The sequence below is a fragment of the Cetorhinus maximus genome, chromosome 9, assembly GCF_964194155.1.
Source record: "Cetorhinus maximus chromosome 9, sCetMax3.hap1.1, whole genome shotgun sequence".
In the NCBI taxonomy this organism is placed as follows: Eukaryota; Metazoa; Chordata; class Chondrichthyes; order Lamniformes; family Cetorhinidae; genus Cetorhinus; species Cetorhinus maximus.
The window spans coordinates 16293846-16316999 of record NC_135887.1 but is presented as its reverse complement, the minus strand read 5'-3'; the positions used below and the strand labels follow the sequence as shown (position 1 = coordinate 16316999).

At 41.0% G+C, this 23154-nt stretch overlaps 1 protein-coding gene across 7 annotated transcripts in view; it reads right to left on the bottom strand.

The window, feature by feature from the left end:
• Nucleotides 1-23154, bottom strand: part of nf1a (neurofibromin 1a) — a 283175-nt gene that overhangs the window by 3257 nt on the left and 256764 nt on the right. For 5 of the 7 annotated variants that reach the window (XM_078548137.1, XM_078548140.1, XM_078548138.1 and 2 more), the window contains 8 exons: nucleotides 22741-22876; nucleotides 21479-21636; nucleotides 18066-18188; nucleotides 16029-16156; nucleotides 13200-13300; nucleotides 12357-12499; nucleotides 11239-11285; nucleotides 10194-10410 (listed from right to left, as the gene is read on the bottom strand). In XM_078548137.1, coding sequence (XP_078404263.1) covers nucleotides 10194-10410; nucleotides 11239-11285; nucleotides 12357-12499; nucleotides 13200-13300; nucleotides 16029-16156; nucleotides 18066-18188; nucleotides 21479-21636; nucleotides 22741-22876 — 1053 coding nt within the window. Of the gene's footprint in view, nucleotides 1-1330; nucleotides 1367-9260; nucleotides 9325-10193; nucleotides 10411-11238; nucleotides 11286-12356; nucleotides 12500-13199; nucleotides 13301-16028; nucleotides 16157-18065; nucleotides 18189-21478; nucleotides 21637-22740; nucleotides 22877-23154 lie in introns of those variants that run through there. The other 2 variants (XM_078548139.1, XM_078548141.1) reach the window with 2 other exon arrangements.

The window sequence follows — 23154 nt, the reverse complement described above, 5'->3', positions numbered from 1 at the left end:
TCACGACCACTGGACATTTAAAAGTGCATTACAACCAATGACCTTTTTGTGGGAAATTACTGTTGTTAGGTAGGAGATCTGTATCTTCATATACTCAGTTACATATTTTTATTCTCCGCTCTCTTGGTTCCTGTACCCTATTTAGTCTCCTACCATCCAAGCAATAAGTGGCCACATTAACTCTCCTACCAAGATGAATCACTCACACTCCACTAGACTATATTTTATTCTCCATTTATCCACCCACTCTGCAAGTCTGTTTGAGTTCTCTAGTGTTTTTGGTCCTGTCCTACACATTTTCTATACTCCATTTCTGAGGTTTTAAAAATGGCTCTGGGATGATTGTAACCATGAAGATTTTCTGTTGGGAGTTGCAGCCTGACATATTAGGGCATCATGTACTTAATTTGTAACACCCCACTCCGCATCACCCCATCCCACACATACACACTTAATCAGAAAGATTAACATTTTGCCATATTTCAATGCTACATAGTTTAAGGCTTAAATGCATACAATTAATTTATAAGAAGGGATTCATCTCCCACTCATCCTTCAAGAAAAAAGGGTTGGGGAAGGAATCATGTTAGAGACAGTAAACTGAAGCTCCTTTACTTTGTAAATGGATTTGAGAAAAATCATAAAACATTAAAAAGTATGCAAATAGTATAAAAATGAAAATGTTGGGTTACTTGAATATTTTACTTATTATTTCCAATTTTGACTATTCGCAACCCCATCCATCCCCACAGGTTGAGGTTATGTAGCTTAACAGTTTAAGCAAAATGTGTCTCAAAATATATTGCTGACAAATAGTAACAAAGAGAAAACGCCAGAAAATCAGCAGGACTGGCAGCACCTGTGGGGGGAGAAACAGTTAAAGTTTCAGGTTTGTGACCTTTCATCAAAACTCTCATCAACACTATACGTTAATTGTTTCTCTCTCCACAGACACTGCCTGACCTGCTGAGTAATTCCAGAAGTTCCTGTTTATATCTCAGATTTCTTGCCTGTTGAGATTGAAAAATAGCGTATTGGAGTTGGCTATAATCCTATGTAACTGATATTTGAAAAGCAGCTCCAATGGTGAGACACCCATTGTAACATCTGAAGTAGCTCATTTTACAGAGGCTTCTAATCTGATTAGGAAGCAAACTCGTTGCAGAGAAGAAAAAAAGTCAACAAACTGAAGTAGGATTTAGGATCCGCCTATTTACCCCACACTGGAATTACAATTTATGCAATCTCATCCTAAAGGATGGCCTGTGTTAATAAATGGTTGCACTTCATACAAAAATTTTAAAAAATGTACCTTTGGAATAGTTTGTCTGTATGAAAACTGCTGATTTAGAGCAAGGTAGAGGAGCTTCACGGAAACAAGGTGAGAGAGAAAAAAAGCGAATTGTGATGAGAATGAAAGAATATTTTGGACAAACATTTGAAATGTCACATCCCTTGGCTACTGCTGACCAACCCATAATATTTCTCATTAAAACTGCCGATCTGCTGAAAATTTGCAATGTTGTGTGCCTGGGCAAAGCGGATTGAAGAACAAAGAGGCACTTGACATGAAGCTACAAACTGTCAACACGAATACAATAGATTTTGTGCTCTATATTTAGGAACAGTGTGCTTTTTTTACTTTAAGGGTTTGAGTGAAAATCTATTGGACATTGTTACTTCAGAGCTGGGTGTGTGTCCTCTAGGCAATTTAATTAGTTAATCATTTTTCATTCAGGATTTAAATGGTGGTTAACTATTGAGCTTCAGGCAGATCAAAATTTGGGAAAAATGTCCACAACATTAAGTCAATTCTTCTCAGTGACAACTCTTTAAAGTTGCTTAGCTCATTCATGTCTTTGTTACCTCAAGACTGGACTATCCCAATGCACTCCGGGCTGGTCTCCCACATTCTACTTTCCATAAACTTGAGGTCAACCAAAAACCTGCTGTTTGTGTATTAACTTGCACTGAGTCCTGTGCACCTATCACCCCTGTACTCGCTGACCTACAATGGCTCCTTGATCTCATTCTTGTGTACAAATCCCTCCAGCCCCACAGTCTTCCAAGGTATCCGTGCTCCTCTAGTTCTGGCCTTGAGTATCCCTGATTTTAATCACTACATTATTGGTGGCTGTGCCTTCAGTTGCTTTGGCCCCAAGCTCTGGAATTTCCTCCCTACACCTTTCCACACCGAGTGACCAACTTTCAGGAAAAAAAAAGTAAGGGATGCTTTGGCATGGAGGACTGCACGACTGGGCGGTTGGATGCGGCCGGCAGAGGGTTCTGTCAAGGCTGTGGGAGGACACCAATAGCAGTAAACCCAGGACACCCACCTTCCTAAAATCCAGGACAGTTGATCACCCTGCCATCCCCTCACCTCGCTTTCCTCCTATAAGACTCCCCTTAAAATCTATCAGAAGAACACAGGATTTGTGACTAAGCCACTTGACACTTCAAGCCTGCTCTGCCATTCAATAAGATCGTGGCTGATCTGGTTTTGGTCTCAACTCCACTTTCCTGTCTGTCCCCCATAACCCTTGACTCTCTTGTCTATCAAAAATCTGTAACTCAGCATTGAACAAATACAATGACCCAGCCTCCACTGCTCTCTAGGCAAGAGAATTCCACAGATTAAAGGCCCTCAGAAAAAAATTGTCCTCATCTGTGTGAAAAGGGACACCCCTTATTCTTAAACTGTGTCCCCTTGTTCTAGTCTCCCCCACAGGTGGAAACATCCTCCCGGTATCTACGTTATCGAATCCTATCAGGATCACAGAATCACAGTGCAGAAGAGGCCCTTCGGCCCATCGAGTCTGCACCGACACGTGAGAAACACCTGACCTACCTACCTAACCCCATTTACCAGCACTTGGCCCATAGCCTTGAATGTTATGACATGCCAAGTGCTCATCCAGGTACTTTTTAAAGGATGTGAGGCAACCCGCCTCCACCACCTTCCCAGGCAGTGCATTCCAGACCGTCACCACCCTCTGGGTAAAAAGGTTTTTCCTCACATCCCCCCTAAACCTCCTACCCCTCACATTGAGCTTATGTTCCCTTGTGACTGACCCTTCAACTAAGGGGAACAGGTGCTCCCTATCCACCCTGTCCATGCCCTTCATAATCTTGTACACCTCGATCAGGTCGCCCCTCAGTATTCTCTGCTCCAATGAAAACAACCCAAGTCTATCCAACCTCTCTTCATAACTTAAATGTTTCATCCCAGGTAACATCCTGGCGAACCCCCTCCAGTGCAATCACATCCTTCCTATAATGTGGCGACCAGAACTGCACACAGGACTTCAGCTGAGGCCTCACCAAGGTTCTATACAACCCCAACATGACCTCCCTACTTTTGTAATCTATGCCTCAATTGATAAAGGCAAGTGTCCCATATGCCTTTTTCATCACCCCACTAACATGCCCCTCTGCCTTCAGAGATCTATGGACACACATTCATCACCCCACTAACATGCCCCTCTGCCTTCAGAGATCTATGGACACACACGCCAAGGTCCCTTTGTTCCTCAGAACTTCCTAGTGTCCTGCCGTTCATTGAATACTTCTTTGTCAAATTACTCCTTCCAAAGAGTATCACCTCACACTTTTCAGGGTTAAATTCCATCTGTCACTTATCTGCCCATTTGACCATCCCGTCCATATCTTCCTGTAGCCCAAGACACTCAACCTCACTGTTAACCATCCGGCCAATCTTTCCGTCATCCTCAAACTTACTAATCCCCCCCCCCCCCCCCCCCCCCCCCACCACACACACATAGTCATCTATGTCATTTATATAAATGACGAATAATAGGGAACACAGCACAGTTCCCTGTGGTACGCCACTGGCTTCCAGTCACTAAAGCAGCCTTCTGTCATTACCCTCTGTCTCCTACAACTAAGCCAATTTTGAATCCATCTTATCAAATTACCCTGTATCCCATGTGCATTTGCCTTCTTTATATGTTTCAATAAGATCACCCCTCATTCTTCTAAAAACCAATGGGTATAGGCCCAGCCTGTTCAACCTTTCTTCACAGGATAAGCCCTTCATCCCAGGAATGAGTTGAGTGAACCTACTCTGAACTGCTTCTAACACAAATATATCTTTTTTCAAACAAGGAGACCAAAAGTATTCCAGATGTGGTCTCACCGAGGCCCTGAACAGCTGGAGTAAAACTTCCCTACTTTTGCATTCCATCTCCCTTGCAATAAATGCCAACATTCCATTTGCCTTCCTAATCACTTACTGTACCTGCATACCAATGTTTGGTGATATCTCTTGACAAATTTCTATCTCTTTGACCAAACTTTTGGTCGTCTGACCCAATATCTCTTTATGTGACTTGGTGTTTTATTGTGTTTCATAATGCTCCTGTGAAGTGCCTTGGTGTGTTTTATTCCATTAAAGATACTATTTAAGTTGTTATATTACCTGCTGCAGTAACAGCAGTGGTCAGTAGGCAATACCCCTGAAGGAGAGGGCTTTCTTCAATATCACGTTAGCTAGATCCTGGTAAACAGGTAACCATCCTGAATACACCGCCTAAAAGGGTGGTGGAAGCAGATTCAATAGAACTTTCCAAAGGAAATTGGATAAATACTTGAAGGGAGAAAAATTACAACAGCATTTTGGGAAGAACACACAAGAATTAGGGAGGACTAGACCTTGAGTCTGCTCCACCATTCGAAAAGATCATGGCTGATCCAATTCTGGTCTCAACTCCACCTATCTGCCTGCCCTCATATCCCTAGATTCCCTCATTAATCAAAACCTAACTCAGCCTTAAATATATTCAATGATTCAGCTTCTATTGTTCTTTGGGGAAGAGAATTCCACGGACTAAGGACCCTCTAGAGAGAAAAAAAATTCTCTTCATCTCATGGGAGACCCCTCATTTTTAAACTGTGCCCCCTAGTTCTAGACTCCTCCACAAGGGGAAACATCCTCCCTGTATCCACCCTATCAAGTGCCCTCATATGTTTCAATAAGATCACCTATCATTCTTCTAAACACCAATAGGTGTAGGTACAATCTGCTCAACCTTTCCTCATAAACTAATCCCTTCATCTCAGGAATCAGTTGAACGAACCTTCGCTGCATTGCTTCTAAAGAAACTATATCCTTTTAAGTAAGGAGACTAAAAACGTACTCCAGATGTGGTCTCACCAAGGCTCTGTGCAGTTGTTGCAACACTTCCCTACTTTTATACGATTTCCCTTGCAATAAATGCCAACATTCCATTTACCTTCCTAATCACTTGCTGTACACTGCATACTAACTTTTGTGATTCATGTGCCAGGACACCCAAATTCCTCTGTACTGCACAATTGTCGTATGAAGAGAGATTGGGTCAACTAGGCTTGTATTCACTGGAGTTTAGAAGAATGAAAGGGGATCTCATTGAAACATATAAAATTTTGACAGGGCTGGACAGAGTGGTTGCAGGGATGATGTTTCCTCTGGCTGGGGGGGGTTTAGAACAAGGGGTCACAGTCTCAGGGTATAGGGTAGGCCATTTAGCTGAGGAGAAACCTATTCACTCAGAGGGTGGTGAACCTATGGAATTCTCTAACACAGAGGGCTGTGGAGGCCAAGTCACTGAATATATTTAAGAAGGACATAGATAGATTTCTAGACACTAAAGGCATCAAAGAGGTATGGGGAGAGAGTGGGAGTGTGGTGTTGAGATAGAGGATCAGCCATGATCATATTGAATAACACAGCAGGCTCTAAGGGCTGAATGACCTGCACCTGCTCTTATTTTCTTTGTTTCTATGTAGGGCTCTGCAGTTACTCTCTATGTAAATTATATGCTGTTTTTCTACTCTTCTTGCCAAAGTGGACAAGTTCACTTTTTCCCACTTTATATTCCAGCTGTCAAATTTTTGCCCACTCATTTAACCTATCTAAATCCCTCTGCAGACTCTACACCCTCTTGACAACTTACTTTCCTACTTATCTTTGTGCCATCAGCAAATTTAGCAACTATACATTTGGTCCCTTCATCCAAGTCATTGATATCGATTGTAAATAGTTGAGATGCCATACTGATCCCTGTGGCACTTCATTAGTTACAGCTTACCAACTCGAAAATGACCCATTTATCACTACTCTCTGCTTCAGCTAACCAATTCTCCATCTGTGCTAATATGCTACCCCCTAAACCATGAACTCTTATTTTGTATCGTAACCTTTGATGTGCCACCTTATTGAATGCCTTTTGGAAATCCAAGTACACAACATCTACAGGTTCCCCTTTATCTACCTTGCTTGTTACATTCTTGAAGAACTCAAATTAGTTAAACATGATTTCCCTTTCACAAAACCATGCTGACTCTTCCTGATTATATTATGATTTTTTAAAATGTCCTATGATTACCTCCTTGATAATTCATTCTAGCATTTTCTCTATGACAGACCTTTGTCTAACTGACCTGTATTTTCCAGCTTTCTGTCTCCCTTTCTTGTACAGTGGTGTTACATTTGCGATTTTCCAATCCGATGGGACCTTCCCCAAATCTCGGGAATTTTGGCAATCACAACGAATGCATTTACTACCTCTGCAGCCACTTTTTTTTTAAGACCCTAGGATAAGGCCATCGGATCTGGGAGACTCATCAGCTTTTAGTTCTAATAACTTTCCCAGTAGCTTTTCCCTCGTCATTGTTTTAAGTTCCTCCCTCCCTTTTACCTTTTCCCTCTTAATTTTCATCTATTCTTGGGGTTTTCTCGTGCCTTCTACAGTGAAGATAAACACAAAATATTTGTTCAGCGCTTCCACCATTTCCCATTATTAATTCCCATGTCTCACCCTCTAAGGGACCAACACTCACTTTGGTTACTCATCTTTTTAAATACTTGTAGAAACTCTTATTATCTATATGTTTTTACATTTCTAGGTAGCTTTCTCTCATACTCTAACTTCTCCAACCTTTATTCTTTGCTGGTTTCTTAAATATGTCCAATCTTCTGATCTACTACTAACCTTCACAGTATTGTACAGTTTTTCTTTCAATGTGATACTATTCTTAACTTCCTTAGTCAGCCACTAGATGGTACATTCTTCTCATAGAATTTTTCTTTCTTAATGGAATACTTTTCTCAATGTGCATTGAGCTACATAGCCCTGAGTTGCTGGTCACTGACAGGTGGAGTGGATTTGTTGCATTGTGCGCAAGATTCAGAAGGCTACTTGGATGCCTTCAGTAATGCCTTGGACTTTGAGAATCTGTAATGCAAAAAATATTACCTGGGACATTCAATTTATTGCTGGTATCCTGTGGCAAAAATGATGGTGTTAGCTGAGAGTTACAAAACATCTCAAAGTATCTGCCGCTGCTCCTCTACTGAATTATCTTTTAACCTATATTCCCAATTCACTTGAGTCAACTCCGTCTTCATGCCTTTGCAATTGCTTTTATTCAGCTCAAGACACTTAGCCTTAGACCCACGCTTCTCACCCTCAAACTGAATGGGAAACACTATCAAGTTATGATCACCGTTGCCTAAAGGTTACGTTACTATGTGGTCCTGTTTCATTGCACATTACCAGGTCTAAAACAGCCTTTTCCCTGGTTGACACTGCTGCGTACTGCTCTATGAAACTGTCCCAAAAACATTCTATGAACTCATCTTCCAGGCTACCTTTGCCTGTCTATTTCTTCCAATCTATATGAAGATTGAAATCACCCATAATTACTGCAGTATCTTTCTTAAAAGCCCCCATTATTTCTTTATGTATACTTGGTCACATAGAGCGAGAGAGTGGGATTAATTGGATAGCTTTTTTAAAGACCTGACAAGTGTGATGAGCTGATTGGCCTCCTGTTGTGCTGCATCATTCCAACGATAAGCTAAGCTTGGATCAGGGTACACTAACTACATTGGGGGGTGGTGGTGGAACTTGAGAGGCTGGCAAGGACAAAATTGAGAAAAATTGGGCTTGGAGGTAACAAAAAGCATGGAGGCTATTAGCAGCAGGGGATACCGATAGAGGTGGGTGATAATATAGAGTAAATGAATAGTTCAACCTTCTAGTCCCTTACTATAGTGTGGTACCTTTCTCTAATAGGACATTAGAGGAATAGAAAGAATTCATTTAACCCATTTATGGTTATTAACATTCCAATGTGAAGGTAAAAACATTTATCATTTTTGCCACAGGATACCAGCAATAAATGGAATGTCCCAGGTAATTTTTTTTGCATTACAGATTCTCAAAGTCCAGGGCATTACTGATGGCATCCAAGTAGCCTTCTGAATCTTGAGCACAATGCCACAAATCCACTCCACCTGTATGCAGCTGGTCAGTGACCAGCAACTCAGGGCTACGTAGCTCACTGCACACTATCTAGGCAGCAGCGGCGATCCTACTGGGACCATTGTCAAACCTGCTGCAGGCCTGTAGTAACAGCCCAGTTTCTGGTCCCTTAATGCTGTTTCCTCAAGAATAAATCATCGCCCACCCCACAACATTCTCTCCTATTTCACCAGGTGACAATGAATATCAACCGCCAATTGCATCAAGGCCGAGATAATTTGGTCCTCGACTGTGCACGTTTCCAACAGAGTCCACGAGGCTGCAGAAAGATGCCCTGGATGATTTTTAAAATCTTGAGACCAGGGTACCGTATCGTAGAACAATATAGCAGGAGACCATTTAGACCATCGTGCCAATGCTAGCTCTTTGAAAGGTCTATTCAATTAATCTCACTCCCCTACTCTTGTCCTATAGCCCTGTAGTTACTCCCTCCGCAAGTATATATTTGAAAATTACTATTGAATCTGCTTCCACCGCCCTTTCAAGCCAGAGCATTCCATTCCAGATTGGCTACTGTCCCAGGTGAGCAAACTAACACAGCATAAAATTGGAAATCTGCTATTTTTGATGTCTGTTTATCTCACCAGTTGTTGGCTTACTTAATGAGAAACCAGACTTTCCTAAACAGGCGCAACTTAAAAAGGGCCTTTGAGAGTGCTCACATGAGGTAAAGAACCACCAAGACTACTGCGAAAACAGATGGCAAGAGAGATTTGGGCTTAGTGGATGGAAGCTTGGGTTGGGACATTCATATCAATATGAGGCTCAATTTATTTGTGAGATAGTATAACAGTTCCGTATCTACAAAACACAGATACACACTACTACAAATCCATACTAAAACAAAGCATATTCTAATGATCAACAATTTTTGCTAATTAGAAACTATAGGCCACTCAGGGCATTACGGATTGCCCGTACTATAGTTTTCACCTGTACCAGGTATTTCCACCAGCAGAGGGCCTCAAGTGGGGCATTGTTGGGGATCGTCTACACGCTAGTCACAATGACAGCAGCACATGCGCAGAAGAGATGAGGGGAAGAAACAGAAAGCAAAACAAGAGGAAAAAATTCAGTGTATGCGTAATCAAAAAGGAACAGGTTAACACAATAAAAATTAAATACAATGCAAAATGAAAAGATGCTTACAAAGATCGAATATTAGCTTAAATGTATTTTTAGAAGTTGCAAATTAGAGAAAGGCGCCAGCTATGGGCAAGTTACTTCTGAATCTAACTTGGACTGATTTGAATTTCCTCTCTCCAGATTTCCCAAGTTCGGATTAATTAGGATATGGGACATGACTCTCAATCATTCCAACTGAGGTTTAACGCTACCGGTTCAGGCTAAAAACGATGCTCCATTTTGAAAATAGCCCCATCCTGTACCCACATACAAAACCAGATGGACAATTTATAACTCATGGAACATCTTGTCACGACCCTTCAGTTGTGTTGAGTAAGAAGGGTTAATTAAGTGTCACTGGCATTTGAACTTCACCATTGGTTAAAAGTCTATTGAAATAGAAAAAGTGATGCTACTTAAAACCATGTATAAAATGCGCATGCGAACATGTCAACAATCAGTTAGCAACAATGAAAACATTTGCATTAAAGCCAATATAAAGATCATAGCGTATTTCGTGGAATCATAGTGTATATCCACCCTCTGCATATACCAGTATAGAACCAATAAGGGTGCAAATCTTCAGGGAGTGGAGATACAAACAAAAGGAACCACTGAAAGTTATGAATAGTATGTCCATGCAATTGCTATTATTCAAAGACAAAGCCTGTAATTGATGTACCAGAAGGCAAGTGATCAATTCAAGGCATGCTCATATGAATGGAGGAAAACTTCACTCACCTGGGGAATGCTGGGTGGTTGCCAGTGAGGTCATGGAATTGGAGAGATTTAGATTGGCAGTAATGCTAAGCTGGCTTTGAACAGGTGGTGGGTAGGGAGAGGTTGGTGTGCGCAGAGATTCCTCAGTGGATTCTTCATCTATTCCAGGCAAATATGTGTCAATTAATGCATCCAGGAACTTCACAATCAGCTCCGCGTAGTCTGGGATCTGAGTTTGCTGTCCAACAGGATGAATATTTTAGAAATTGTTTGCAAGTTAAATGCTCTAAGGATGGTGCAATTAACATTTCAGGGAAGATATATGCAAAGAAGCTCAAATATATGAAGATTTAAAGGATGAGAGTAAGTTTACAGGGGTGGTACTGTTTTCTCAGAACAATTCCTCCATTGTATATTGGGGGGGGGAAATGACTGATTAAAAACATTGAGTTTTCAAAGAAAACGGAAACTTCCATTACATCATGTTTCCTTGTCTCTAGGCTGATCAGGCGATGTCACCGACAGGCAAACATTCTGAAGCAGCTCCAGTAAATGCTATGGGAGGGGAGGTGCAGAACATGACTTTGAACCAGTTGATACACAGCCATCTGACTCCAGGAAAGCATGCTGACTCGAGATGATACAGTACAAATCCAATGAATTTCACAACATGGCGTTAGCCAACATCTCCTAAAAAAATAGATTATTTGGTCATTTGTCACATTGCTGTGCTGTGTGGAGCTTGCTGTGTGGAAACTGGCTTCTGTGTTTCCTACATTACAATAGTGACTATACTTCAAAAGTATTTCATTGGCTGTCAAGTGGTTTGAGACATCATGAAAGATAGTATCTAAATGCAAGTCTGTCAACAAAATTTTCATTTGTAATAAACATCCCTTTCAACACATTTCTTGCAAAGCCATCTCAAATGCACTGAAAATACTGAATTGAATAAGCTGGTGTATTAATTTGCCAAACCTAACATTACAGTTTAAACGTGGTGCACAATTCAGTGTAAAGGTAAATTTAAATAACACAAAGCGGTTCAAAACTATTTCAGTCTCACCTTGGAAAAAGATCCTGCAAATCTCCAAAGTCCATTGAAACCAAAACCTGAAATTTGGGAGTGGGGAAAGGCAAGAAAATTACAATCAACGTCTGAAAAATTTAAAGGATAATTGAGAGTCAAACTGTATCATGATTAGCGCGCTCGGTAATACTTAATTAACCTCAAGGAGTCACAACAATGTTCCATCTGATTCAGACTAACTTCAAGCACTAAACTTAGTTAAACCTTGAAAATCATTTCTGTAGCATTAAATTATGCTTGGGTTTATTATCACTCTCAATTTGCAATAAATATGACAAACACTAATGAATAAATAAAATGTGCATAAAAAGATTCAATATACACAATGCTCTGGGCAGCATTCCTGCATTTCTGAGAGGGGTCTTGAAATTGCCCATCTAAGGATATGGTCTGGCCCACAAAAAAAGGGTTTGCAAGTTTACAGCTAAAGGTGCTCTCTCAAGGATGGTGCAGCATTCTCCTAAAGCCTTTTTTCACTGGTAAGCACTCTGGTGATGGAACTGAAAGCCAACAACCTCCTGCATCAGGGTGCTTCAGTGTTATAATTCCTGCCTGCTTAGAAGAAAATTGCCAAACTGGTGCCAGTTTGTGCCAAATTTGAATCAATTTGGTTTTATGGGCCCACATCCTAACTCGCAATGAGACCCTTATAATTAACGGAGGTGTGGCCACTCTCAGTTGAGACAGGGCAGGGTTTGATTCCAGATCCTTGAGGTGAAATGCCATTGGATCATGGTTTGCTGTAACAGGGCATCAACATCTGCCGTTAGTTAGGCTAGCTAAAGTTAGCTGCGGCCTAAAGTTGAAAACATTTTTCCAACAAAGTTGCTGAAAGTAAGAGCTGATAATGGCACAGCGAAGGAACTAGGGCATCTGAGACCCGGGTGAACAGGGCAAACAACTGAGAGTTTCTTATTCAGCTTCCTTGCTTGAAGCTGTTGTACTATTCATGCATAAATAATGGTAACTGTCATTAGCCTCATTGTTGTTTCTGACAAACATCTGGCCCAACTGCACCCAGGCCCCTCTCTTCTGCACCACTGCTGAAAAGCAAAATGTTCTATTGAAAAACTGAAGTTGGAAAGTGCACTTACTTTGTAAATATGACGGCTGGTACTGTGGCGGGGACTCCTCGTGATATACTACACTCTGCACTATCCCATGGATTGGATTTAACAGGTTGGGATCTTGGCACAGTGACAGCAAGGTATTAATTTTCGAGTCCAGTAAATTGTGCCTAGGTTTCACAGAGAAAACGCAAGAGATCTGTTAACCGAGTCAAAAATGCAGAACAATCTTTTAAATTACTGAACCATTCAATTCATGAAATTTCCTTGTGAAAATTCAAGCATTTTGCTTCATTACAATTTCCCCATATCAAACAGAACTGAGAGAATTGTGTCATTGCTGTAATGTGTGAATGTAAAATAGCAAACAAGAAAGGCAATTAAGGCACAGGATGAGAGCCAGGTTCAGTAGCTGGCTCAACACCCAGATTTAGAGGAAAAGTTCAAAAGTTGACAATAGTTCTACATTAATATAGGCCAATATCCAGCTGTCTCTGTTAGACTATTCATGTAGAAAGAAAACCATTTCTCCAAAGTTCTAAAAACAGCATTAAAGAGAACGCCTGATGCAGATAAACTTCTACCAAAAGCAGAATGATTTACTGGCATGTTAAAGGTGTAGTAGGTGTAGTTTAGTGAGAGAGATAAAGACCATCTTTATATTTCACCTCAACTGAACCGACTCTCTGAACTAGGTCAACATCTCACCGAGATGAGAAGCTCGAGTCCTATGATCTAGTGGTACATATAGACATGCACAGCATGAAACTATAAATGCTCATTTCAACTTGTGAAAATCTGAATTTTGGTCAAAGATCCAAATGACATCACGGTTTAAAGGATGCAGAGGTAATCGGAAGGGGAACTTACACAACTGGAAACACTTTAGGGAAGACGACACTGGCTTCAGCTAAATACTCGTACAAGATCCGTTGATCAAACTCATCTGTAGTGTGTTTCACCAATGTGGCCTTTGAGAAGAATACAAACTGGTTATTCAGTTGAAATGGATTTATATATTTTTCAGATTTAAAAATAAACACGGAAGCTGTGGTGATATCCAAAACAATGCAGTTCCAAAACAAGCCACTGGGTGGTGGTGGTGACATGATGCACAATATTCAAATTATTGGATCAGAAACCCAATACAATTGCTTTGAGGATTTTTTGTGTACCAAGTCACTGTAATGAAAATTATAACGTGCCAAACTCACTTGTTCACATGAATTGGGAAGATGATGACAAGTGCCCAAGTACAGCAACAGATTTTCTCCACAATGCATTCCAATTTGAAATTTTTACCCTAGTACTAATGCAAGACCCTCCCTATACTGAAGAAAAGGGAGACCTCTCATATATACAAAAAGCAAGATTGTGGTTTAAAAGGGCATATGGGATCCTGGGCTTTATAAATAGAGGACTAGAGGACAAAAGCAAACAAGTTATGATGAACCTTTATAAAACACAGGTTCCACCTCAATTGGAGTATTGTGTCCAATTCTGAGCACTGTACTTTAGGATATGAAGGCTTGAGAGAGGGTGCAGAAAAGATTTACGGGAGCGGTTCAAGGATGAGACCCTTCAGTTATGAGGATAGATTAGAAAAACTAGGGTTATTCTCCTTGGGGAAGAGGAGATTTGACAGAAGTGTTCAAAATCATGAAGGCTCAAGAGAGTAGAAAGGGAGAAAATGTTCCCATTGGAGGAAGGGGACAGCAATTTAAGGTGAATACTTCAGCTCTTCAAACCTCCTCAAGCTAATACGTAATTGGCCAAATCCTCCAGTCTTTTAAGCCTGGGAAGTTTCGTGAGCCAAAGGCAAAAGTGGTTGCATGCACAATTGCACAAACTGGAGAGAGGAGCCAATCAGGGCTTCAATAGTGAAATCACACACTGGGTTCAGCTCACAAGCCACATCTTGAACAACCCTGATCCAATGTCCATGTTGCTTATACTCAATGAAGATTGCAATCCTTCAATGGCAACACAGCTTGCTTGGCAGGATCTAAAGTATAGAACCAGTGGACACCGATTTAAGGTAATTGGCAGGAAAACCAAAATCGACATGAGGAAAAACTTTTTTTATGCAGCCTGTAGATAAGTTCTGGAATGCACTGCCTGAGAGTGTGGTGGGGGCAGATTCAATCATGACTTTTGAAAGGAAACTGGAAAAGCATCTTAAGGGGAAAAATTGCAGAGGTATGGGGAAAGGGACTAACTAAATTGCTCTTACAGAATGTTGGCATGAATATGATGGGCTGATTGGTCTCCTTCTGGGGTTCATGAATATGACGGGGTAATTGGCCTCCTGGGGTTCATGCTCACACATCACTAATTGCGGTCAGGTACAAAAAAAGAGGCAAATGAAATGTTAACCTTCATAGCCGGAGGGTGAGACCATAAAGTCAAGGAAGTTTTGCTAAAGTTATATGAAAGTCCCAGTTGTACTACATTTGAGGTATTGAGAGCAGTTCTGGGCACTGCACCTTACAAGGGATATATTGTCCTCAGATGGAGTTCAACTCAGATTCACCAGAAAGTTAGTAGGAGTTTGAGGGTTAAATTATGAGGAAAGATTACACATAGGTGGCAGGCTTGCATTGCCTGGAACATGGAAGCATGGACAGACCAAGGATTTTACTATTTTGAAATAAATTAATAAGATGAATGGAGCAAAACCTTTCACACTAGTGAGGGGAGTGGGGGGGGGGGGGGGGTGTCTATGCCCTACAGTAGATAGAATTTAGGAAACACTTACACAAAAGACGGCAAAAGTGGTGAACACTCTCTCAAAAGCAGTAGATGCTAGCTGAATTAATAATTTTAAATGAGATCACTAGATTTTTGCTAGCCAAAGATATTAAGGGAGACATGGAGCCAACACGGGTGGACAGAGTTAGGATACAGGCTAACGTTAAATAGTGGAACAGGCTCGAAGGGCTGAATGCCCTATTTCTATTTTCTTGCAAAAAGCTGGGACAGACACAATGGCCTTCTGTGCTGCAAACCGGAACAGTAGCTCTGACAGAGGCTTTCAAGATAATGAAAATCTGAAAGTAATAGCATTGTCACTAGAATAAAGGGAAATGTTAGAAGAATTTGTATACACAGAGGGCTATTTGAAGAGGGGATTGTTTACCACAAATGGGTACTAATGCAGAGACTCAACATCATTTTAAAGTGAACTGGATAAGTATTTGAAGAGCAACATAAAAGGATATGATTAAGGGCATGCAATTGGGACGAATCTAGGTAGCTTCAGTTGTTCACACCCAATAGACTGAATGGCCTCCTTTTTTGCTGTAATTTCTTAGACCAAATGGAAAGTAGGCTTCTCCCACAGGAAGGGAAGAGGAAAATTACAGTTGGGAGGGGTAGGGGGAGATTAAATCCTCTCCCCCTTTGCCCTCGCTGCTCATGTGCACTTTTCAGTTGGTGCTTGAACAAGCAACAAAATGCCTAAAGGATAATGGAGTGCAGCGTTAGTAATGAACTCCAATGAGACTGAATTTACTTGCTTCATTTGTCCCCAGGAAGTGCCACAAGAAAATAATTTATTGCATGGTTTAATTACTCTAATTGTACTCTACAAACAATTCAAAGCAGAAAACGCAAGCAAGAGCAATGAAATGAGCACACAGGCCAGACAAAACATTTTTAAAAAAAAGACATCTGGTGTTAACCGGAAGCTATACGTACAAGCACAGTAAGCAGCAGAGCCTGGATCTTTGGGTCGGTGAGGACCTCTTCATCCAGAAGTACGTTCGATTCGGACACGGAGACTTTCCGCAGATGGGGGTGCTGTTGTGAGGATATCCGCTGTGTTTCTAAATTGGGAAAAGTGGAAACAGATATTGCACTGAACTGATCACCATGTAATGAGTGACATCAGGTGAACTGATGGCCCCATTATTTGACATGCCCAAGAATATTAATTCCTTTCATCTCTTTAATATATGAAAAAATTAAAAGCTAAAATAGGTCATATCTAAGGCAACATAGATAAGAATGCAATTTTAGGATGTCTCACGTGAACTTATCCACACCAACTGAGTCCAGATATTAAGTTTAACCCCCCCACCCCCACACTGTGCCAAGCCAGCTGAGGTTTGGTAGGGCCAACAGAATAATTTCCATGGTCCTGGGTTAGTGATGGGAAAGGTAGTCAGGGTTCCTGCTCCTGGTTGCTATCCAGCAACACAGGCTGGAACTACACAAGTACATACAGATATCAGCTGAGGATGGGATCATGCTTGGTTGTAACATCTGAAGCTCAAACAACTCACGTGGGTTCACTGTCCAAGTTCACAGATCAATAATGGTCAGTTGGGTGAAATACTGGAAGGCACCTGAACTCATGGAACACCCCCCTCAGGAGAGGAGGGTAAATGAGTGATGTTACGATATGGCAGGTGGTAATTGCCAGACTGACCAAATCCCAAAGGGAAACTTGGTCAAGCTATCACAAGGATTTGTAATTTGTATTTATTGCGAGGAGGTACGTGTACTGAAGTCAGAAATAAAGATTCCACTACCACTTTTGGAGATTTTAAATATTAAATGAAAACATTTATTAACAAAAGAAAGGAAAACTTAAACACACAAGATTACAGTTACACAGTTAAATTTAGTCTTACAACATTTCCCTAAAGGTTTCTACTTAGCTAGACTCACAAATAAACACCCTTTTTCAGGCAACAGTCCATATAGATTCTTAATCTACAAAAAATCCAGCAATATTACTGCAAGGCACCCACTATTGCTATAGGGGAAGTGTTTCACAGGCTTCTCTCTCCCTCGACAGTGGAAATATAAGGCTTGTAACAAAACCTTGCTTTCTGGAACAAACATACACTTCTCTGGAGTGGCTAGAGACTGCTTACTTCACAGGTTTGTCCTAGCACAGCACACACTTCCTACAGCTTTCAATCTTTCCTTAAGATATGTTTTTTCTCTTTGATCTTTAAACCCATTGCTCTTAACTTTCTTTGGAAGTTACCTTTCCCAGAATATAAAAATCTTTTATGTTGTCTTTATGGCCACTACTTTTGGGAAAAATTAAACTTAATAGCTTTGCTCAATTCATTTATGATCTTTGCCAATTGTAAATCTTTCTTTAAAATTCAACAGCTAAAAATTCAACTCATTTATCTCCTAATACAAATTCCTATTCATGCTGTGTCTACTGGTATCCCACCTTAGCTTGTTCACCTCAACTTCAAAATGCCTTTTACACCTAACCCTTTCGTGATTTAAACCTTGCAGTCTGACTGTTTTCAGTTTAATTACATTAGACACATACACACAAAGCCTGTTTCACAGTATCCCGCAGTAAGATTGGAAAAAATGATATTTTCTTAATACTGAGAACACAAGATAAAACTATTTGGGAACTGGCAAAGTGCCACTGTGGTGTAGAATGGGTTGCTTGAAAGGGGGAACTTAAGCAGAGTTGAGGGAGTATTACTATACTTTCCAAATATGGACTTAGAGTGCGCTTGATTCTGACAGTGGAAACACATTCCAATACCAATATGTAAAAGTCACAAAACACAATGCATTGCAAGTTGGAACATCTTTTGTATAGAAAGACACATAATTAAACACAAGACCCTTTAAGCTTGCATTTTGGGCAGCAACATGGTACAAAACAGCAATCAGCCAAGTATTAACCCAGCTCTGTGAGACAGAGAAATCTAAATAGTTTGGAAATAAAATGAAAATGCTTCCGCTTACCCATCTCAAAATCATGCTCTGCCACTCGCCTCATCTTGGGTGGAGTAGTAATCCCTGATTCTATCTCCTGTCTCTTTGGTGCTTTGCTATCTGATATCAAGTGGTCAAAACTTTTCCTTGTACCTGTTAAAAAAAAATTCATCATCCATTCATTCAGATTTTAACATAATAGTGTGCCACAGCATGGCAGAAATTACTTATCAACAGCATGAAGGCCCAGGCAAACACATTTCAGGGTATTCCTAAGAGCAGGGGTTTTCTCCTCAGCGACCTGGCCAATATTTATTCCCCATCACGAAAAAAGATTACTTAAGTCACTATCACATCCCTGTTTGTGAAAGCTTGCTTTGTGCAAATGGGCTGCCTCGTTTCTTACACAACATCAGTGACTGCACTTCAAGAGTAATTCACTAGTTGCAAAGCGTTTTGGGGTGTTCTGAGGTCGTGAGTGGCACTATATAAAGGCAAATCTTTTTTTTATTGCCACAGTGCAATTCTCCTTCAACTTTGGGAACGTCAAAGCAACACTCCATGGTGGTGACAGCCGCTGATTTGAAATTTTACGTACGTATAATTTTAAAGCTTACCAAAATGAAGGAACAAGTGCAGTGCATCGCTTGGAGAGGGGGGACAAGACATGTGAAGCAGTGTGGCTGATATTCCTGCTGGTAATACACCCTTCTGATGCAGACTCCATTTTGCTGAAGGTTACCTCTGCCCCCACCCCACCAAGATACTTCCCCCTTTTACTAAAACTGTTTTATTCAGCATCTCACTCCTCTCTGCCAGTAGATCAATGCAGTGCCACAATAAATCAATTTGTTTAAAACTCAACTCCCTTTCACAAAGGAGAGCTCAATCCAGCAAAGTAAATCCTTCAGTTTTATTATTAGCCCCTTTGTCCTTTGCTGCAATATTGCTATGTAGAATTTACAAGCACAGAAGCAAGCCATTTGGTGCAATTGTTCTGTCTCCATGTTAATGCTCCAGCACTCCCTCTAAATTGTTTTGGAGCGTGGGAATCATTCATTTAAACACATGGCCCCGCACGTGTAGCAACATAGGGACCAACTTGCGCATGAGGACTTTTGGATTGCTGCACGGCTGGGCAGCTCGCAGGGAATATTGTTTCCCACGCTACTTCATATCCATATCCATTTAACTCCTCGGGTCTGAGCACTTGCCACAGCAGCTCAACTTTTGAGAGAAATACAGACAGCAAGGTTGAAAAATGTCTTTTTGCTGCAGTGAATAGCACCACAGAGCTGTAGAAACTAAATTTATACTTTGGGCAGCCATTGCAGGGATAGAAATCACCGATCAAGCGAGGGTCATCATATTGGACAAAGTGTGGAAGGAAAAGTGCTTCTCCTATGGCTGGAAGAAGAAAGGTACTGATAATATTAGGAGCAGGACTCCTGTCTGAAAATCCATGCAGCCTGCTGGCTAAGAATGCTGACTGGTGATCCAGGGCAGGGAGGTGGGAAACCCCTTAGAATGGGGATCAAAACAAAATGAATCAATTTCCAGTATTTTCTGTTTATATTTCATATTTTCAGTCTCCATTGTATTTAGCTTTTGCAAAACAAACTCATGTTTTTTTTCTCTGCCTACTTCCTATCGCTGATGGGGCTAACTAACGCTTGAAAAACAAGATAAGGAAGGAAACACTTAATTTTTGAATATTCTAAGAAATTCAGTATTTTGTAAGTTCACAGAAAACCCCAGAAAAAAAAGGGCGACAAAATGGTGAAAGATAGGGGAGGGGTTTCCCCAAGTAAATTAATTAAAGCTTATTTCCCAAATTGGACTTTCCTCCCTCAAAGTCACCTGAAGTACGGAACTATAGCAGAGAGTCCAGATGAGCACAAGTGCACAGCTGAGGACTTTTATCACTGCTCTGCTAAACACTGCAGTCCTTGCAAAATGAATTAAAATCTTGCATTTATATAGCACTTTTTAGGACCACAGGACATCTCAAGTACTTTCCAGTCAATGAGGTCCTTCTGAATTGTAGGCACTATTCTAATGCAGAAAATCTGAGGCAATTGGTGCATAGTGATGTGGTAGCGGCCAAGTAATCTGTTTTTGTGATGTTGATTGGGGGTTAAATATTAGCTGGGACACCTAGGATAACAACCCCCCCCCGCCTGCTCTTCTTCAAAATAGTGCCATGGGATCTTTTATATCCACCCAAGCAAGCAGGTGGGGCCTCAGTTTAACGTCTCAGCCAAAAGATGGCAACTCTGGCAGCACAAGCCCTCCCTTAGAAGTGCACTGGAGTGTCAGCCTTGATGTTAGTGCTCAAGCCCTAGAGTGGGACTTGAACCCTGTGACTGAGCGCTACCAGCTGAGTCATGGCTGACACTTATGCTAAATTAGTCAGGTTTTGCTCTGCAGGTGGATGTTAATGATCCCACAGCCAGTTGTGAAGAGGAGCAGCAAGTGCTCCCAGTTAACTTGCCCACCCAACTATAAAAATAAACACATCAACCCATCAATCAACTGAGCAGTTGCAGCAGGACTTTGCTGTGCACAAATGGCCATCACATTCAACAGTGGTAGCACTGAAAAGTAAATCCTGAGAATTGGAGTGCTTTGGGCCATCCTAATAAACTTGACAACGTGCTATAGAAATGCAAGTTCTTTCTTAGTTCTTAATTTTCAAATTATCAATGTTAGTAGCTTCAAAGGAAAATACTATCATAGCAGTAAAAAGCAGGCGGTGGGGAAATGCTGCATTATTTTCTTTCCCCGTTTCCTTGTTTGCCCATTGGAGAAAATGGACCAAAATAATGGACATAATGAATTTCTACATAATTTCTTTCAGAAAAGAAACATAACCTGTTAAGTATACCCTACAAATTACAAACAACATTACAGGAATGGAATACCTGTGACAGACAAGTATTCAACTGCAATGAAGGATCACTGGACTGATTCCTGGGGTGAGGGGATTGTTCCATGAAGAGAGATGAAGTAGACCAGGCTGTTTTACATAGAATTTAAAAGAGAGAGAGGTGAACCTTATTGAAACATAAAATTCTTAAGGAGTTTTGAGAAAGAGAAGATACTGGGAGAAGGTTCCTCCCCATCCTCAGCTGGGAAGTCTTGAACATGATGTCACGGTCTCAGCACAAGGGGATGGCCATTTAAGAGCAAGATGAAGAGAAATTTCTTTACTTAAAGGGTTGTGAACTGTTGGAATTCTCTACCACGACTGAGCTGCAGATGCCCAGTCGTTGAATATATTCAAACCAGAGATCAATTGGAAACTAACGGAATCAAGGGATGGGGGGTCGTGCAAGAAAGTACAGCTGAACTAAAACGGGGGAGCAGGCTTGAAGGGCTGAATGGCTTACTCTGCTCCTATATGTGTTCTTATGCTGTGCACTTTTACTGTGCTTCCTTACCAAGCATTATTTTGGATTTGGCCTGCGAAGGCTGACCCATGTCCAGGCTCATAGACTTGCGTGTCCTGGGGCTAATTTGCCCCATTGTTGGGTAATTAGCAGCCAAATTTCTGTTAGAGGTCTTGGGTGATACCCATGGCTGGCTCTCTCTTAAAGCTCTGTAAAGAGAATTGGAAGAAAAACAGATGAGATTCCACTTGAATACACTGTCAGAGAAAATTTTTAACCTGTCCATTCTGTCAGTGAAGGGGCTTTAGAAAGACAAAATATACCCTCTGCTCTTATACCAAAAATGCATAATGCAGGGAGAAAGGTAGATTATGATGTTTAACACAGTGAAGACAACTAGTTCATTTGAGAGTTTTAACTTTGGTGTGATCTTTTCCAGAGACCCAGACCCTGAATGTAAGCTAAAAAGGCATTTAAACTCAGACTTGTTAATCCATCCCCTCCTCCTAACAATTTTTCACCTGGTAGATGTGGAACTGAGTATTTTCATATAGTTCTGTTTTACTTCTTGCAACATTACAGATTAAAAGAGAGTTTAGCATATTCGGATTGTACCTTGTGAGCTGCTTCTAATCTAGAGTTGAAGAGCAAGTGCCACCATTAATTTACCTCTGCAAAAACATCATCCAACTTTACACCCTTACTGCTTCCATATTTACTATCAGATAAACTGGTTTGCAAAAATTGCTGAACTCACTTGTGCAGAGCAACCCAGGTGAAACCTGCAGGCATGGTGCCAATTTCAAAGTGTACACTGATGATATCCTGCTTTACCTCCCCAACACTTAGCTTGGCCTCAAGACCACTTCTGTGCTACCTGCCCACCATCACAGAATTACACAATGTACTGTATAATTGCAGGTCAGTCAGCCCAACTGGCCTACGCGTGTGTTTATATATTACAAGAGCCTCAACCCCACCCCCCCACGTGCTCCCCCCCCAATCCCTGATCACCTAACCCTAACAGCAGATCCTCCTATTCCTTTCTTCCTCACGTTTATTTAGCTACCCATTACAATCAGGTAACATTATGGCAGCAATGAGAATATACATTTTATTCAATTTACAATTCAAACAAAAACAGACCTGTCGGAGATTAATCTGGTGGGAGACATTAGTAATTTTTTTTTTAAAAGAGTTAACATTTACAGATGAGGAGTCATGCTTCCCAGTTATTGCCAGAAACCCTGGAACAGATAAATACAGCCAAAGAGGTTAAAAAAGGGTAAACAGTGAAATAAATGTGCACAGACCTGGAGCTTGGGTCAGTATGGTGCATATAATATGTATCCATTGGCACATTCTCCATGGAAATGTCAGACATTAACAGAGACTTCCTGTGTTTCAGGCTGCATCGACTCCTCACCTCCTCTGAAACAGTCAGCAAGGCTGTGAAAAAAAAGTTTTTTTAATGACTTGCTTATGAAGACTGCTCTTCAGAGTCAGTCAAAACTGTACTATCGCCTGTATTTTACTATTTCAAATACTAATATCAGAAAAATAATATAGATGGGGGTGCCTGGCATTGATTTTGGAATACTAGATTACCCTTTAGAGGGAATGCAGGCCGCAATGCAATCTTTTCTACTTAGCTCCTGATGGGGTACAGGGGATGGGTCTGAGACCAACTACCTTCTAGTACCTCCAAGTGGTAATTCTCCATATAT